This window comes from Xiphophorus maculatus, chromosome 6, assembly GCF_002775205.1.
Source record: "Xiphophorus maculatus strain JP 163 A chromosome 6, X_maculatus-5.0-male, whole genome shotgun sequence".
Lineage (NCBI taxonomy): Eukaryota > Metazoa > Chordata > Actinopteri > Cyprinodontiformes > Poeciliidae > Xiphophorus > Xiphophorus maculatus.
The window spans coordinates 29,626,685-29,645,206 of NC_036448.1; the positions used below are offsets into that span (position 1 = coordinate 29,626,685).

An 18,522-nucleotide genomic window follows, 5' to 3' on the forward strand; every position below is an offset into this window, starting at 1 on the left:
TTGTCTGTAACATCCCTCTGTGAGATGTGGAAGTGAAAAACCTACAGGAAGGTTAAGATGAATAAAAAGAACATTTTTATTAAACACAAGCCCATTTTACAGACCGGAGCACAATCTGGAGGAAACAAAGCCAGTCCAGAGTTTCCCAAAGATCTACAGTCTCTGCATCTCTTCATGGGGTCCAGGCAGCATCCTCAGCTCAGCATATGGCCTTCGTCATCATTTAAAAAGTGATCTGCTGCTTGTTCACAAACAGCCTCATGGTTTAAATGTTGGCTGTCTGTGGTTTAACAGGGAGTGAGGCCCTCTAGTGGCTGCTGTGGAGTACTGCAGGTTTTTGTACAGGGTTCTGGTGTTTCCTGTCACTGTGGGCTGCACAGCGCAGTAGTACACAGCAGAGTCTGTCACTGCAGCAGAGGAGATCAGCAGATCCATCTGGGTTTTATCAGCATTCACGTCGAAGGAGAAACCAGGAAGCGGTGTTGAGATTGGAGCTCCTGTTCCTGAGTGGGAGATCAGGAAGTCTGGAGGTTTTCCAGGATATTGTCGATACCAGAAGATATAATCATTATAAACAGCAGCTTTAGAGTAACTGCAGGTCAGAGTAACAGAGCTGCCCTCTGAACTGAACTCCTCAGTCTTCGCTGCAGTGAGTTGTTGACAGTTTACACCTGAAGGAAGAAAAACTGATATAAGTGAAGAACAAGAAGGATCAGATTATTCTCTGAAAGACTCCAACCAACCTGATCCAGTGATCAGAACCAGCAGAGTGAATCCAGATGTGAGCAGAGACAGCATGTTGAGCAGAGTTAATGTTGGAGAGTTGAGCTGAGCTGAAGGAGGAAGTTTGAGTCTCTTTAGAGATCAGGGACAGATCAGCTCCTCCTCTTCCTCCTCTTCCTCCTCTTCCTCCCGGCTAACAGACTCACAGCTTCAGCTGACCAAAGAACAGATCATTTAGGGGATTGTATTGACTCACAGTAGTGATGGTGAGATGAAGCCTCCTGAGGCATTGAACCACTTGAGCCAACTGGTTCAGAAAGGGTTCATTTCTTGAGGCTTCATGTGCACACGAAACCACCTACTGGCCAGGTGTATAATCACAGCCAGCTGTATCTTAACACGTGTGATGCATTGAATTTTTGTCTATTATGGCTCTTGGGAATGACGTCACAAAAGGTGTAGGACAAAATCATTTGTCTACATAAATTATGTATACACATAAGTGTATAATAAAATATTGTTTGAATGTATCCTCTGTGTGTAATTATTCCCAAAATAGTAGTGTCATGTGATATGGCATGTTGTGTAATAATGTTTTTCTGTGACTCTAGAAAAATGGCCTGGGCTTAATCAGGCAGAGGACAGTGAAAGTCCCTGTGGAACTAGGGAGGGGGTAGTGAATAGGCTAATGCTTGTGTAACTTGGATGATTTTATGCATTTTTATTAAGAAACAACAATTTCTCCACAGTTTTTGGTTTCAAACAATTTCTCTTTTTTGACACTACATGGATGAGGTGTTATTATTGTACCCCAACTCTTTGGAGCACAATAAACACCTCACCTTTACAGAAAATAAGAAACAGTGAAAAATACAGTTCCTCATAAGCAAACATAATGCATCTGCAAATGTTCAGTTCACCTTACCTTGTTAGGGCTTATCAATTCAAAATGTTCCCACATAGGGGAAATCCTCCTCTTTCTCGCCGGCTCCATCCTACTCCTATCCTGTCCTCGCGCTCCTAAATCTCCCATCCATCCATCCATCCATCCATCCATCCATCCATCCATCCATCCATCTACTCCTAAACTCTCCAAACACCAAACTAACTGTCTCAAACTAAATAACCACTATCCAAACTCTGCTATCCAAACTATCAAAACTCTATCCACTCTCTCAACTGACCCAACTCGCCTACAACAACCCACATTTTGAATGGAGCCTGTGGGGTTTCTAAAGCTGTCAAACCCCGCGCCAAGATCTGAGCCACTTCCCGAAGCAGTCACGTGGTACAGCCAGGCAGCGAGGCTTCGGACGTCATCGTTTTCGGCTCCTCCCCTAAATGAAGCAAGCCTCGATACGCGCTTTACGGAAACGCCCCCTCCATTACTCGACACACGCCTCGAAGCCTCGGCACATCACGTAACATCACTAAGTCACAGTATTCAGCCTCCTTGAATTAATCCTTGTTTTGCTTTTTTGATGAAATCAAGATCTTTTTTGCACGGTCACATGGAGTTACAAGAAAAACTGGGTGGCGAGAGTTTTTCTGTCTCACTGCAAAGTAACTGACTCAGCAGTGGTGACTTTATAAGTTTCTCATTAATAAAACTGATTCTATTAAAACTGTCGTTGTCCTTCCAAACATGATTACTTCATCCTCAGTAAGAGAGGATGAATGCAACTATAGAACCTGATGTGTGATTGGACTGTTTATCAGTCAGTAAGTTATCAAAAATATTATATTCATCCAAACTCCAACTTGCATGTTGGACCCCGTCCCAGTCAAATCATTTAAAGAAATGTTTGCTTTGATTACTGCCCCCACTTGAGCAAATCCCAGGGGAGATGGGGAACACTGAGTCAGAGTCGGACATGTTCCATGCATCCATTGTTAAGGCAGCTGACTGCAGGTGTGGCCGCAAGGTTATCTGTGTGTAACGGGTACCAGGGTTCCGGACCTGTCAGCAGCAGATAAAGCTGAAAAATGTATGAAAATGAGCACATGGGAGACGCAGTCTGTGTTGCTCCAATTTCTCTCAGCTTATTTATTTAACAAACCATCTCATTTAACTGTCAATACAGCCCAATTTATAGATCAGTAATTTACTGTACATATTAAACATATTCTATCATTGACATAAACATCAACATTAGCATTCCTTAAACCAGAAATAATCAAATAACCTCGTTATTTTGTCCCAATTCCCTCAGGTAACAAGTACCTTCAATTCACTGCACTTAATATGCATATTTAATCACACACAGTGACATTTTAATGGGCATGTATCTAAAGTTATTGTAAACTGGCATAACTATACTAGAATTCAAACTACTTTAATTAAGTGAATGTATATATGTTTATAACACAAATAAACCCTGGAGCCTGATCTACATACCCCGCTATCATCTGCCGCTAGTGTGCTAACCACTAGCATCACGGCATGTTAGCTACTCCCTCTAGCCACTGCTGGCTCCGAAATACAATAAACTATTTCAATATCTTTACACTTTGACACATTTGCTTAAACATTTCTCGAACGGTACCAAATAATAAAAAAAAAAGTACTTTATTAAAACGAACTTGCAGGTTATTCTCACCTGAAAAATGTATGAAAATGAGCACATGGGAGACGCAGTCTGTGTTGCTCCAATTTCTCTCAGCTTATGAGAAAACGGCAGAGCAACAGGCAGCTCAGAGTCTCCATGCGCCACCTACTGGTGAAACACCATTACTACACCCATCGTCAAAGAAATGCATGCTCCCTTTTTTCTATTGTGAGCACACACCCGTGGGCATCACACACTCCCGGCAAAAAAAAATAATAGCTCTGACAATAACAAAACTTAACACAAATTCTCATTAAACCCATTCCCACTAACTAAACCTTCTCAACCGCATAGCATTATGGATGGAAAGCTCATAACTGGTGTGTGGTATTTATGATATGGCCATGGAACTTGAGTACACAAAGAAGAATTTGAGTACGGCGCACTCAGTGGTGGACTAGGTAAATATGAATATTGCAATGGATGGGCAAACACTGCATTCAAGTTTGCATGTGACTGTACTGATGGCTTACCCAGTGAATCATATGTGAGAAAATGTCTGGGCCTCTTATTGCGTGTCGACCTCCTGACCTCTGTCTGATCAAGCTCAGCAGGAGGGATCATGAATGGATTTTCAGTCTCTGGCCCTACAGACCAGTTTATCTGCTCCACTTCCACAGGTCTGGTGGAGACAGGTATGGTTTCATCCATGTTTTGCTCAGGTACGTCGTTTGGAGACTCCAAGATGGCTTCAGGCGAATATTCAGTTGGTGTCTGATTTTCATCCCCAACTGTTTGGGCCCTCCCAGAAGTTTGAGATAAAGTTGTCTGAGGTAGAGAAGGTTTCTCGTACGGACACCTTTGCTCGGTTCTTTGTACTGGTACCCTAAGCCAGTATCCTGAGGGAAAATCATTGTCTGAATCAGATGTTTCACCATTCCTCTCTTCTCTCTCTGTCCTTGTGTCCTTTCTCTGTCTTTGTTTGTGGGTTTGTTTTCTGACAGGAGCCAACGTTGATTGATGCAGTGTCTCTTCCACAGGTAGGTCATTTACTAGCATAAGGAGGTTGCGATGCAGCGTCCGAGTCTTATTCTGGTCTCCTGATTCAGGACAGACAACATACACTGGGCTGTCTGCCAGCTGTCTTTTAACTAGGTAAACAGCCTTCTCCCAGTAAGTCCGTAATTTGCCTGGTCCTCCACGTTCACTGAAGTTCCGGACCAAGACTCTGTCTCCTGGATGCAGAGTTACTCCTTTTGCCTTCTTGTCGTATGTCACTTTCCCCTTTGCACTAGCCTTTGTGCTACTTTCACTGGCAATCCGGTAAGCTTGTGACATCCGCTCTGCCCATTTCTCCGCGTATCCTTTAGGTGTTCCTGACTCTTTGTCTCCAGCCAATCCAAACAATAAGTCAACTGGGAGGTGTGGATGACGGCCATAAAGAAGAAAAAAAGGTGAGTAGCCCGTTGACTCGTGCCGTGTGCAGTTGTACGCGTGTACAACATGCGGGAGTGATCCTTCCACCGCAGCTTTTCACTATCAGTCAAGGTCCGTAACATCTGAAGGATGGTGCGATTTAGCCTCTCAACTGGATTCCCTTGGGGATGATATGGTGTTGTTCGTGAGTGGCTCACCCCAGATAAAAACTGCAAAGTTTGGAACAACTTATTCTCAAATTCACGACCCTGGTCGTGATGCAGCTTTGATGGATATCCGAACCGAGGAATGAAGTCATTGAACATCAGCTCAGCGGCTGTCCTTCCACTTTTATTTCTTGTGGGATATGCCTGAGCAAATCTTGTGAAATGATCGATCACTACTAATATGTATTCAAACCCTCCCACGCTGGCTTCTAAGTGCAGATAATCAATACACACCAGCTCTAAGGGAAAACTGGAAGTGATACTACACATAGGCGCCCTATCGTAGGTGACAAGTTTCTTGGCTTTGATGCACAAACACTTTTGAGTGACATATTCTTCAATGTCTTTAGCCATGAAGGGCCAGTAGAATCTGTCCCTTGCCAAATGAAGCACTTTCTCTGTGCCCACATGGCTCATCTCATTGTGCAGATATTTCAGAGCTAATGGTCGATACTTGGTAGGAAGAACTAGTTGTTTTTTCTGTCCTGCGAATCTGTAAAGGAGGTCGTTTTCCAAACGCAGCTTACTCCATTCATGCAGCAATTTCTGAGTGTCTCTGCCCACTGTTTTACGTATTCCATCTGTTAACGTAATGTTGTATGCTTTCATTTCTCTGACCTGGCCTATGGCTGAATCCTCCTTTTGTGCCTTGACAAGGTCCTCGTGGCTTATGGTCGGGAGATGAGAATAGGGTTGTTGGTCAGAACCTCTGGAAGAAGTAATGAGTGCTGCAACCCATGGTACCTCTTTGCGCCAAGCTGCTCGACTCCCATCCCATGTTGCACACACTGCCTCATCTGGGAAATCCTCAGTGCAAGTTTTCCCATATGTCTCCATATCAAGGGGGAAACGAGACAGTGTATCAGCATCAATATTGGACTTTCGAGGCCGGTATTTAATGTCGAACCGAAAATCTGAGAGGTCACCCACCCACCTATGACCAACTGCATTAAGTTTGGCTGTACTTAAAATGTAGGTCAGCGGGTTGTTGTCTGTGTATACCGTAAAGTGAGGGGCATAGTACAGGTAATCACGGAACTTCTCACACACAGCCCATTTCAATGCAAGAAACTCCAGTTTCCCACTGTGTAGATGGTAATTGCGTTCGGCTGGTGTAAGTGTCCTAGAACCGTACCCAATCACTCTCAGTGTCTCATTCTGTTGTTGGTACAAAATGGCTCCCAACCCCTGGTCTGATGCATCGGTATGCAGAATAAATGGTAGACTAAAATCAGGGTATGCCAGGACAGGTGGATTTGTTAGAACACTAATTAGCTGTTCAAGAGCTTCCTGGTGTTTGGTGATCCAGCTCACTGGTGCTCTGGAAGATAGTTGGGGCTGTTTGGACTTTCCACTCCGGACTGAAGTCTGAGTTGTACCTGATTTACTCTGGAGCAACTCATAGATCGGTTTAGCAATCCGGGAAAAATCCTGAATACATGAGCGGTAATAGCCGAGAAATCCAGCCAGCCTCCTAACCTCTCCGACCGTCGTTGGTTGCTTTTTAATCAATGTGTGGATCGCTTCCAAATCATGGGGATCTACTTTGACCCCGTCTGCAGACACAAGACGACCCACATATCGAACCTCTGACTTGAACAGTTCGCATTTTTCAGGTCTCAGTTTCACTCCATGACGCTGGAGAGCCTGTAGGACCTGGCGGAGTGCTTCAACATGTTCCATAAACGACTTGGAATAGCAGAGTACATCATCTAGATATGGAATGCAGCACTCATCTCGAAGTGGTCCTAACATTTCCTCCATAGTCCGCTGAAATGTTGCAGGGGTGTTCGAAAGCCCAAATGGGATTCAAACCCACTCATAGAGTCCCCACGGGGTGATAAAGGCGGTGAATTGGCGCGACTTCTCTGCAACAAAACCTTGGTGATAGGCTTTGCCTTGGTCTAGAATACTAAACCATGCATTTCCTCCAAGGGTGTCGGTCAAGTCCTTTATTCTGGGTAGTGGGTGTCGATCAGGCACCGTCTTTTTGTTTAAGAGGCGATAATCAATACATAGCCGCAGGCTGCCATCTTTCTTTCGAACACACACAACCGGTGCAGCGTACGGGGACTTGGATTTGACTATCCAGCCTTTAAGTAACAGGTCCTGTATATACTCTTTGACTTCTCTAAAGAGAGGTTTTGGAACAGAGGAGTAGGTGGCTCTTACAGGAATCTGATCTTGAAGAGTGATCGACATTTGTAAACTGGGTATACATCCAATATCATGGCTGTCTCGTGCAAAAGCTCCAGCTTCTTCACAAAGCATCTTATTCACCACTGCTCTTTGAGCCTCATCTAGATGGCTGAGGTCTACAGGGGGTTGCCACGAAGGCTGACTGGGATTGGTGGGTGCTGGAGTAGCACTGTTAACAGTCACCACTGGGTTCGGTACTTCAGCTGAGCTTGCTGAGATCACCTTATCAATGTCATGAATGTTGCCAAGAACAGTTTTTCTTGGTAAAGTGATGGTATGTCTTGTATTATTTCCAACAGGTACAGCCACATAGGGTCTGTTTGGATTGTGGACCTCTAAAACACCTGCTCCAACATCCAGTTCGGCTAATGGTATACTGTCATCATCAGGCTCAAACAGTACAACAGAGTCAGGGAAAATGGTGTCAAATGGAACTTGACATTTGACCCAGGCCACTTGGCCAGCTGGAATGACTGTGTCTTGTTTGCCTGTCCGTAGTTGTCCCCACTGCACAGTATGCTTGTCTGTCTGGATAAAATTCACCAGGAGTTCAGCCTTCTCCACTGGAATGGAAATGGCATTACACACCAGGCTGGTGAGTGTTGGAGCTAGGTTCTGAGGCTGCTCTTGTATCATTACCTCCAAAATATTGAACCCCAGCAATGGTCTTTCCAGGGCAAGACTACTGACAAGGAAAGGAACATTAATAGACAGATCAGGATTTGTGTTTCCCATCAAATTAACAGTAATGGGTAACCAGCCATCAAATGGGATAACACCCCCATCTATGGCACAGATTTTTAGGTCATCTTCATCATCCAGGATTTCACTGAGTGGCTTGACAGTAATTTCTGGTAAGTATTTGTCTTTCCAGCTTTTATCGATCATGCTCACCTGGGCACCTGTGTCTAGTAAAGCAGTGACAGCAAAACCATTTAAGCTACACTGGGTTAAAGCTTTTCTCCCAATGAGCTTGGCTAGACAATCACTTTTGCTGTTTGGTGAGTCATGGCTGGTTGCACTTGTCAAGTGGGTTGGCTGACTGTGTTTGTGGTGTTTTGTTCCCTGGTTGGGTACATGGATGGTTACAGCATGTTGTTGTTCAGACTCACCAATTTGGCCTGTTGCATGTAGGGACTGTTGGGGCCCGGTCACTGTCTGTCCCCCGGCAGGGACCGGCTCCAGTTTCCCTGACGTGTCGGTTTCTGGAGGCAGCCCACTGCTTTGTGACCTTCCTCACCACAGTGAAAACAATGGGTACAGTCAGGACGATTGTTTTCAAGGCACTTCGTGCAGCCATAGCGCCTTCCTTTTTGCTTGTCCCTGCTGTGTCTTGGTGGCTGATTATTTTGTTCAGATGCTTGTTGTTGAGTTAATTTTTGTAATGACTCAACAAGCGTGGTGAGTTTTTCAACTTTTTCTTTTAGTTGTTGGATCCCATCAGCTTGTGGTGTTCTGCTTAGACCCTCTCTTGCACTTGGATTTTGGGCGGCATTTGCCTCAACCTGAGCACTGTGTAAATTTGTGGGTCTTTGGCGAGGAGCTGACCCCAAACGTCTCTGTCTTTCATTCTCATCACTTATTATTTTCCTCATATGTCGTAGTATTGCTTCATCAGTTACACAAGGGTCAGCTAAAAGGGGTTTAAGCTCTCGACGAACATCATCATGCTTGTGTCCAAGGCCTTGATACACAGTATGAATGAAAATGTCTTGGACTGTGCTTGGGCTGTACTTAACATCTGTGTCAGCATGTTTTGAGGCCAATAAGATCTTTTGCTTAAGCCCAATGACTCTGTACAGGAATTGTTGGGGTGTTTCATTGTCTCTTTGTTTGGTACACATGAGCTCCTGGAAAAACTCTGTGTTGCTTTGCTCACCAAGATGGGAGTGTAGAAAGGCTTTAAGTTCGTCTACTGTCAAATCGTCCTTATTCATCAACATCTCCTTAAAATTTCCAGGTTTGATAACTCTGAGGACTGCCCTCACAATTTCTGTGTCACTGAACTGATCCCTTAATCCCTCATCAATCTGGCGACAAATATTATTGTAGTTAATGTCTGACCCCTGGTCTCCAATTTGGCCTCCCTGTATTTTAAACTCTCTACGATGAAGGTAGGAAAGATCTCTTAATGAGATCAGACCGTCATAAGCCAGAGATGTGCTTACTTTGTCTCTGTTCTCTGTGTTCTGCAACTTAATCTGTGACTTTCCTGGTGAATGTGATGCAGACTGTGAGGACATGGCGGGTATGTACTGCCTGACCTGCTTGCTAAGCTCTTCACAACTGGCAAGTATTTTCTGTATGTCAGTGCTACTCATATCACTAGCCATCAATGTTCCCTGTTTATCTGCATTTACATCACTTACAGTAGAAAGATCATTTTGAAATGTAACCACAGGGTCAACAAAACCTTTAACTTGACTGTCCTTTAAATCAGCATCATGACCTGGTGGGTTTACCAAAGGAACCTGTGTGATCCTGGCATCCGGATGATGCACTTGTAGTTGAGATGTATCACCCTGAATGGCTGCATCCACAAGGTCCCTTAGCTCTAACAAATGAGCCATGCCGGTGTCCTCAGACTCTAGCAAAGTCTTACTGCCCATAAAACTGGTGATGTACTCATAGCAATCCTCTTCATCTGTAGACTCAAGATGAAGTGGCTCCACCTCTGAAACTGGACCCACTGACCTGGCAATCTGGAACAGTTCATCTGCAGGTAGGTTGAGCAAGTCCTTCTTGATGGACCACACCAAGCTTTTCCTCTCACCGTCTGCCATAGCTGTTCCTTCTTCCCAGCAGTTGACTACACCATTCAAAGTCCTGGAGCCCTTTCTCTCTTTGTCTTTTCCCTCACCGGTGGACAGGGTAAGACGCCTTCCTCATCCGCTGAGATGAACGATGGACTGTATGAGGTCCACAGTATGTGTATCACTGGAACCACGTCCCGGTCTGGCAGGGAGTAGGATCCCGGACGAGCCCCCACAACTGTAACGGGTACCAGGGTTCCGGACCCGTCAGCAGCAGATAAAGCTGAAAAATGTATGAAAATGAGCACATGGGAGACGCAGTCTGTGTTGCTCCAATTTCTCTCAGCTTATTTATTTAACAAACCATCTCATTTAACTGTCAATACAGCCCAATTTATAGATCAGTAATTTACTGTACATATTAAACATATTCTATCATTGACATAAACATCAACATTAGCATTCCTTAAACCAGAAATAATCAAATAACCTCGTTATTTTGTCCCAATTCCCTCAGGTAACAAGTACCTTCAATTCACTGCACTTAATATGCATATTTAATCACACACAGTGACATTTTAATGGGCATGTATCTAAAGTTATTGTAAACTGGCATAACTATACTAGAATTCAAACTACTTTAATTAAGTGAATGTATATATGTTTATAACACAAATAAACCCTGGAGCCTGATCTACATACCCCGCTATCATCTGCCGCTAGTGTGCTAACCACTAGCATCACGGCATGTTAGCTACTCCCTCTAGCCACTGCTGGCTCCGAAATACAATAAACTATTTCAATATCTTTACACTTTGACACATTTGCTTAAACATTTCTCGAACGGTACCAAATAATAAAAAAAAAGTACTTTATTAAAACGAACTTGCAGGTTATTCTCACCTGAAAAATGTATGAAAATGAGCACATGGGAGACGCAGTCTGTGTTGCTCCAATTTCTCTCAGCTTATGAGAAAACGGCAGAGCAACAGGCAGCTCAGAGTCTCCATGCGCCACCTACTGGTGAAACACCATTACTACACCCATCGTCAAAGAAATGCATGCTCCCTTTTTTCTATTGTGAGCACACACCCGTGGGCATCACATGTGCCTGACCCAACAGCAACCTGGGAACCTGCTGGTGAACGCCGGTGGTGAGGGATGCTGTCAGGCTGAAGAAGGAGTGTAACAGGGTAGCCGTTCGCGGTTGGATTTTACAGTGAGGATGAAGCGTGGAGGCAGAGTCAGGTGGAAAACAGCAGTGGTTTTATTCTTCACACAACATCAACAACACTTCACAGGTGAGACTGCAGTCTTAAATAGTCCCAGCTGTGACGGATCAAACCACCTTTAATTCACAGGGGAATCTCAATTCATCAATATCCACTTATTTAATTAAAATACCTTTTACTAAATACAAACATTTCTATTTACTTTTTATAAATATTTTATGTTTTACCATTACACCAGATGAAACACCACAAAACCCATAAACAATTCCCCCCCACACTTTTGAATGGCCTCTCCCGGAGACTATATATGGTGTCTGGACCCCTGGGGCAGTATTTGTCCAAACACCCTGGAGAGGACACAGAAAAGACAGGTGAGTCACTCTACATTAGCACTCCACACCCAACAGATTATGCACAACACATTTGCTCAGTTTTACCCACCAGTAGCTCATTGCTCTGAGTAACAATTATCCTCCCTCCACAGGCAACCACCTCACTCGTCAATGAGGAGCAGCTGTGCAGAGCCCAGAACAAAAGGCTACATGCTAATCTCTAAAAATACTCAATAAATACAATTAAAACTTCTTGTGTGCAAATTGTTACTGATGTGCAAATCTATGCTTAAAGTGCAGTGCTAAATAAAGTGCTTGTTAATAAAGTGCAAAAATACTTTAAAAATGCAATACAGTGATTTCAGTAAAATAGTCCCAGTAATGAAGATCTCTTCATTACAAGGAGTCTCATCAGACCTTGTTGGCCTGTGGGACCCCAGAAGCAGTTGATGGGTACCAGCGGTCCTAGTGGTATGCAGCTTGGGTGGTTGCTGAGGCAGAAATACGGCATGGGAATTTGGAGAGTCCATGGAGAAAGACTTCTGTACAGCTTGGAGGCATTTCTGGTCATCAGTCCGGCATCATGGAGTGGAGGCAGAGCAGTACACCACCAATACAGTTTCCAGTGGAAATGGTGTTCTGATGACCCCGAGTTGGAACTTATGTGAGCAGAATACTTCAAGGGCCTCCTCAATCCCACCAACGCGTCTTCCACTGAGGAAGAAGAGCCTGGAGACGTTGGATCTGGTTCTGATCGTTGGACACTGGACCAGCTCTATATCCACAGCAGGGGCCTGGGGGTTCTGGGAGTTGGCCAAACCAGTCTACATGTGGACTTGGAGAGGACTTGGAGACCATGTCACTTGGAGTCCTGTGGGGGTTACTCTTGGAGAACGGCGTACCAGGCCTTTGATACGGGCTGTTAGTTCCCTGTTTGGCTGCTGTCAGTCTGGTACGCTTTGCAGGAAGGAAGTCGGGCTCGTTTCTGGTGAGAGTTGAATGCCACCAAGATCGCCCTTTGTAATGGATTCTAGGTGCAGATAAAGTGGATTTATTTTGGTGGCCTCAGGATCGCCACTATGCCTTTTGTAGATGATGTTTTCATATTGGCTTCATTAGGTTGTGATCTACAGCTTTTACTGGAGCGATTCACAACCGGATGCGAAGCAGCCGGGATGAGGATGAGTGTTGTCAAGTAGGAAGACCTTGAACCAGAAAAAGGTAGAGTGCCGTCTCTGGGTCGGGGGGATGCCCTGCCCCAAGGGGAGGAGTTGAAGTATCTCTGGGTTCATGAATGATGGAAAAATGGAATGTCAGATCGACAGGTGGATTGGCTCAGCGTCTGCAGTGAAGCGGGCGCTGTACCGGTCTGTTGTGGTGAAGAGAGAGCTGAGCCAAAATGCGACTCTTTCTATCTATGTTCAAACAATTATCAATCAATCAATCAAATGTTATTTGTATAGCACATTTCAGCAGCAGGCATTTCAAAGTGCTTTACATCATTACAAACACAGAATCACAATGCAACATAGAATCAATAATCAAAACACAGCATTAAGTCAAGTTCCATCAATAAATTTGTAATTGATTACATTTCAAATACAATCCTAAACAGGTGGGTTTTTAGTCGAGATTTAAAAGAAGTCAGTGTTTCAGCTGTTTTACAGTTTTCTGGAAGTTTGTTCCAAATTTGTGGTGCATAGATGCTGAAAGCTGCTTCTGGTTCTGGTTCATCTGTAATCATGAGTTTTGGAACATGATTGAAAAACAGGATCATGGATGCAAGTGACATAATTTTTTCTGCAGGATAAAAACTTTTTAAGCTAACTTGAATAATGATCTTGAATAATGATTACTGCAATATTTGTTACTTGGATCAATTGAAATGAATGTGTAATTGATTCGAAATGACTTATTGGTGAATAGAAATACATGTAATTAAACCTGAAATGTCATTGTGATAATATCAAAAGTTTCTTTTATATCCGAATCATCCCTGTTCTACAGTCCCTCCACTGGCTCCCTGAAGCTCAGAGAATAGACTGTAAAATATTGCTGGTAGTTTATAAATCACTGAACGGCTTAGCACCACAATACATTAAAGATCTGCTGATGATGTATCAACCTTCCAGAACCTCTTAGGTCTTCTGGTTCTGGTTCTGCTCTGCATCCCCAGAACCAAATGAGGAGAAGCAGCTTTCAGCATCTATGCATCACAAAACTGGAACAAACTTTCAGAAAACTACAAAACAGCTGAAACACTGACTCATCTAGATTAAATGTTTAGAGCTTGAAGCAGAATCAATTAAGAATTTAACGATGGCACATAACTTGGTGTGACGTTTTGATTGTTGATTCTATGCTGCATGACTTTGTATTTTTATGATATAAAGCACTTTGAAATGCCTTGTTGCCGAAATATGCTATAAAAATAAAATTTGATATTATTGATTGATTTTCAAAGTCACCCTTTGAAAAGAATCAGACTGAATAATCTAGTTTCTGTGTGTGTGTGTTTTATGTTAGTTCAATGATGTACCAAATACAAGGATTGTTTCATTTTCCTCTGTGAAAACCGAGCAGGGAGTGAGGCCCTCTAGTGGCTGGTGTGGAGAACTGCAGGTTTTAGTGGTTTAACAGGGAGTGAGGCCCTCTAGTGGCTGCTGTGGAGAACTGCAGGTTTTTGTACAGGGTTCTGGTGTTTCCTGTCACTGTGGGCCTCACAGCGCAGTAGTACACAGCAGAGTCTGTCACTGCAGCAGAGGAGATCAGCAGATCCATCTGGGTTTTATCAGCATTCATGTTGAAGGAGAAACCAGGAACCGGATCCTGGAGTTTAGTTCCTGTTCCTAAATGGGAGATCAGGAACTCTGGACCTTTTCCAGGATATTGTCGATACCAGAAGAAATAATCGGTGCCGTCTGCTGTTTTGGAGTAAGTGTAGGACAGAGTAACTTTGCTGCTTTCTACAGCGAACTCTTCTTTCTGAAGCGCAGTGAGTTGTTGGCATCTGACTCCTAGAAGAAAAGAAATCTGTTAGTTTCAGTTTCTGGAAATAAATTCACATTAATAAAACTTTGAAAATGTGTTTTTGAAAAACAGAGACAGTGTGACCTGTTAGCAGAGAGATGATGAGCAGAGACAGACCATAATAGTCCATGTTGAGCAGAGTTAATGTTGGAGAGTTGAACTGAACTGAAGGAGGAAGTTTGAGTCTCTTTAGAGATCAGGAACAGATCAGCTCCTCCTCTTCCTCCTCTTCCTCCTCTTCAGATTCAGCTGCTTTCTTCCTCTAGAAACATTTTTCTCAAACACAGTTTGAAAAAAACTGTTTGAGAAAAATGTTTTGCATTTATACAAAAACTGTGTATAACTATGAATATAAGTATATTCATAACTTATATTTCTGAATATAAGTTCATAAATATTAACCTGATGAAGTTTCTCTTTGTCTGAAACACAAGAACTGTGATGTTGATGCAGAATCATTTCACTCAGAGGTGAAGTCTTGCTGACAACTGGACTGATTATCTTGTGCCCAGAGGAAGATGATGCTTGGTTCAGATCCAAGAACGGCACAGAACATTTTAAAACGGGTCGGCCATCAGTCCTCAGTGTTCTGCTGATCCGTTTCACCTGCTGCTCTGTCAGAGAAATCAAATGTTAGATTACATTGAAGATTCTCCTTATTGAAATGATTTATTTTTGTTTTATTAAATATCACCAAATCTTTATCTTGTTCTTCTTCTGCCTAATAATTCTCTGTAAGTTTGTCAGTAGATGAATTTTATACAATTTTTCACTAAACTGCAGTTCATTTCCAGATTAAGTCAAAAGTTACTAAATATTTCCTCAGTAAATGTTACAGACTAAGATCGCTTCAGTTCTCCAGGAACCAGAGAACATGAACTTTCTGTTTGACCCCTGACCTCTGCTGCTGCTGTCCACGGTGCTGGACGGCCAGCTTGCCATCCATCCATCCATCCATCCATCCATCCATCCATCCATCCATCCATCCATCCATCCATCCATCCATCATCTTGGAGCAGAGATGCATCTAAAGGTTGCAGGATGCACTGAGGGACATTGTTCTACAGAATGAAGCTGGATGAACATTAGAAAATGTTTCTGTACATGATCAGTTATAATGTTCATTTAATGCTGTCAGTAAGGACACACACACACACACACACACACACACACACACACACACACACACACACACACACACACACTTCACAGGTTTCTCTTCATTTTATATTCATCCCACTATGAGTCACTGCAGAATATAAATCATCAACAGTTCAACAAAACTCCACTGCTGAAGAAAAAGACTCATCTGGTCTGTAATTTCTACTTTTTTAAATAAAGTTCATGTTATTTAATCTGCTTCCTCTGAGTCAATTTACTGAGAGAATCTGAGATATTTAGTCAAACATTTTCACAATCTTCCAATTAAAGCAACAATAGCTCATGGATCTGAACCTTCAACCTGTTAAACATTAACAGCAAATAATTTTATTGTAGCACTTTGTTTTTTTATTGTTTTTGTTTTCATTCTGTCCTGTTGCCACAGTCTAAAGCAGATAATGGTGATGGTTGAGACTGAGCTCAGTCACAACGTCTCATCTGTCTTTGTCTTCAGTCCAAAGACTCAACAACCAGTGGACCAACAGGGAGTGAGGCCCTCTAGTGGCTGCTGCGGAGAACTGCAGGTTTTTGTACAGGGTTCTGGTGTTTCCTGCCACTGTGGGCTGCAGAGCGCAGTAGTACACAGCAGAGTCTGACAGACGGAGATCCTGGATCTTCAGGTTGAAGGATTTGTTGTCTTTATTGAAGTCAGCATCAAATCTGTCATTGTCGAAATCTGGAGCTTTATATTTTGACGATGACAGCTGCTTCACCATGTACTTTGGGAAACTGTTTCCTTCTTGTTTGTACCAGAACAATGTGACACTCACACTGGTCTCATAAGTACATCTCAGAGTCAGTGATTCTCCTGCAGCAGCAACAACTTCTCCTTCTGTCTGCTTCACTGAGTCTCCTTTACACTCTGGGGAAGAACAGAACATGCAGAGGAAGAGATGGATCAATAAAGATGATTGATTAAAGGAGAACAATCAGCAGCTTTAAAGACTTCTACTCCATGTAGAGGAAACATGTTGATCTTTGTATCTTACCAGAGAAAAGAGCAGCCAGAATAATCCACAGCCAATGTTCCATCTGTCCACCAAGGTTTAAATCAGCAGGAGGAAGCAGCTGATGTTCAACATTCAGTCTGACTATTGTTCTCTTCACAGCCAGCAGCGGCTCCAGTGTGCATGCTGCCCTGAGGAAGCACCGCCTTTGTTGAACTCCGCCCTCACACACTAACACACACTCCCATTAATTTCTATAACTAATCTTGATATTTCCCCTGAGCCATTTCATTCCCACCTTATTCCCAACGCCTAACTCAAAAATTGTGTTTATATTGAGTGGACATGGCAAAATGTCCTCACAGCTATAAATGTCCGCACAATGTTAGTCGTTTGTCAAGATTAAGTCCTCATAATGATAGCTAAACCGGCACACACACACACACACACACCCACACACCAACAAACACACACACACACACACACACACACATAAACACACACTTACGTGCTAAATCGGCAGATTATCCAATCCTTAACATTTTCTAACTTATTGCTGCTGAACATGATTTTTTCCCATTTTCTAACTTATCAGAACTATTAAGGGCAAAACGTCATACTAATTTGTTTAATTTTAGGTCAACTAGATTCTTACAAAGAGTGGATATGGATTTGTCTGTAACATCCCTCTGTGAGATGTGGAAGTGAAAAACCTACAGGAAGGCTAAGATGAATAAAAAGAACATTTTTATTAAACACAAGCCCATTTTACAGACCGGAGCACAATCTGGAGGAAACAAAGCCAGTCCAGAGTTTCCCAAAGATCTACAGTCTCTGCATCTCTTCATGGGGTCCAGGCAGCATCCTCAGCTCAGCATATGGCCTTCGTCATCATTTAAAAAGTGATCTGCTGCTTGTTCACAAACAGCCTCATGGTTTAAATGTTGGCTGTCTGTGGTTTAACAGGGAGTGAGGCCCTCTAGTGGCTGCTGTGGAGTACTGCAGGTTTTTGTACAGGGTTCTGGTGTTTCCTGTCACTGTGGGCTTCACAGCGCAGTAGTACACAGCAGAGTCTGTCACTGCAGCAGAGGAGATCAGCAGATCCTTCTGGGTTTTATCAGCATTGATGTTGAAGGAGAAACCAGGAGCCGGATCCTGGAGTTTCTCTCCTGTTCCTGAGTGGGAGATCAGGAAGTCTGGAGGTTTTCCAGGATATTGTCGATACCAGAAGATATAATCATTATAAACAGCAGCTTTAGAGTAACTGCAGGTCAGAGTAACAGAGCTGCCCTCTGAACTGAACTCCTCAGTCTTCGCTGCAGTGAGTTGTTGACAGTTTACACCTGAAGGAAGAAAAACTGATATAAGTGAAGAACAAGAAGGATCAGATTATTCTCTGAAAGACTCCAACCAACCTGATCCAGTGATCAGAACCAGCAGAGTGAATCCAGATGTGAGCAGAGACAGCATGTTGAGCAGAGTTAATGTTGGAGAGTTGAGCTGAGCTGAAGGAGGAAGTTTGAGTCTCTTTAGAGATCAGGGACAGATCAGCTCCTCCTCTTCCTCCTCTTCCTCCCGGCTAACAGACTCATAGCTTCAGCTGGTTTATAGCTCTCACTGTCAAACTGTGATGCTGGTTTCTATAAAGTAAACTGTTAGAATGCTGGATGGCTGACAATCTCTTCCAACTAACTTCTGATAATCAAAGGTCTAAATCTGTTCCATACTGTTTCATTATTGAAATAAAACATTAAGACTATCGTTCACCAATAACAGGCCATTGAGACTGATTGAACTAGGCCAGACTGGTAGATATCATTAGGAAAATCCCAGCTCTGTGTTTCACTGGGATTAGGGCTGTTGTCAACGAATATTTTAGTAATCGAGTAATCTATCAATTATTCTTACGATTAATCGAGTAATCGGATAAAAAAAATTATCAAATAAAATATT

The 18,522-nt window shown here is 43.1% G+C and overlaps 4 gene segments (V, D, J or C); all 4 read right to left on the bottom strand.

The window, feature by feature from the left end:
* Window positions 1–52: 52 nt before the first annotated feature.
* Window positions 53–996, bottom strand: LOC111608900. The segment is given in 2 exon segments: window positions 53–671; window positions 744–996. Coding segments are annotated over 2 exon segments (468 nt in total).
* A 12,890-nt stretch (window positions 997–13,886) lies between these two features.
* LOC111608908 lies at window positions 13,887–14,727 on the bottom strand. The segment is given in 2 exon segments: window positions 13,887–14,448; window positions 14,546–14,727. Coding segments are annotated over 2 exon segments (438 nt in total).
* A 963-nt stretch (window positions 14,728–15,690) lies between these two features.
* Window positions 15,691–16,809, bottom strand: LOC111608899. The segment is given in 2 exon segments: window positions 15,691–16,484; window positions 16,612–16,809. Coding segments are annotated over 2 exon segments (471 nt in total).
* A 360-nt stretch (window positions 16,810–17,169) lies between these two features.
* LOC111608901 lies at window positions 17,170–18,136 on the bottom strand. The segment is given in 2 exon segments: window positions 17,170–17,912; window positions 17,985–18,136. Coding segments are annotated over 2 exon segments (468 nt in total).
* Between the last annotated feature and the right edge of the window lie 386 nt (window positions 18,137–18,522).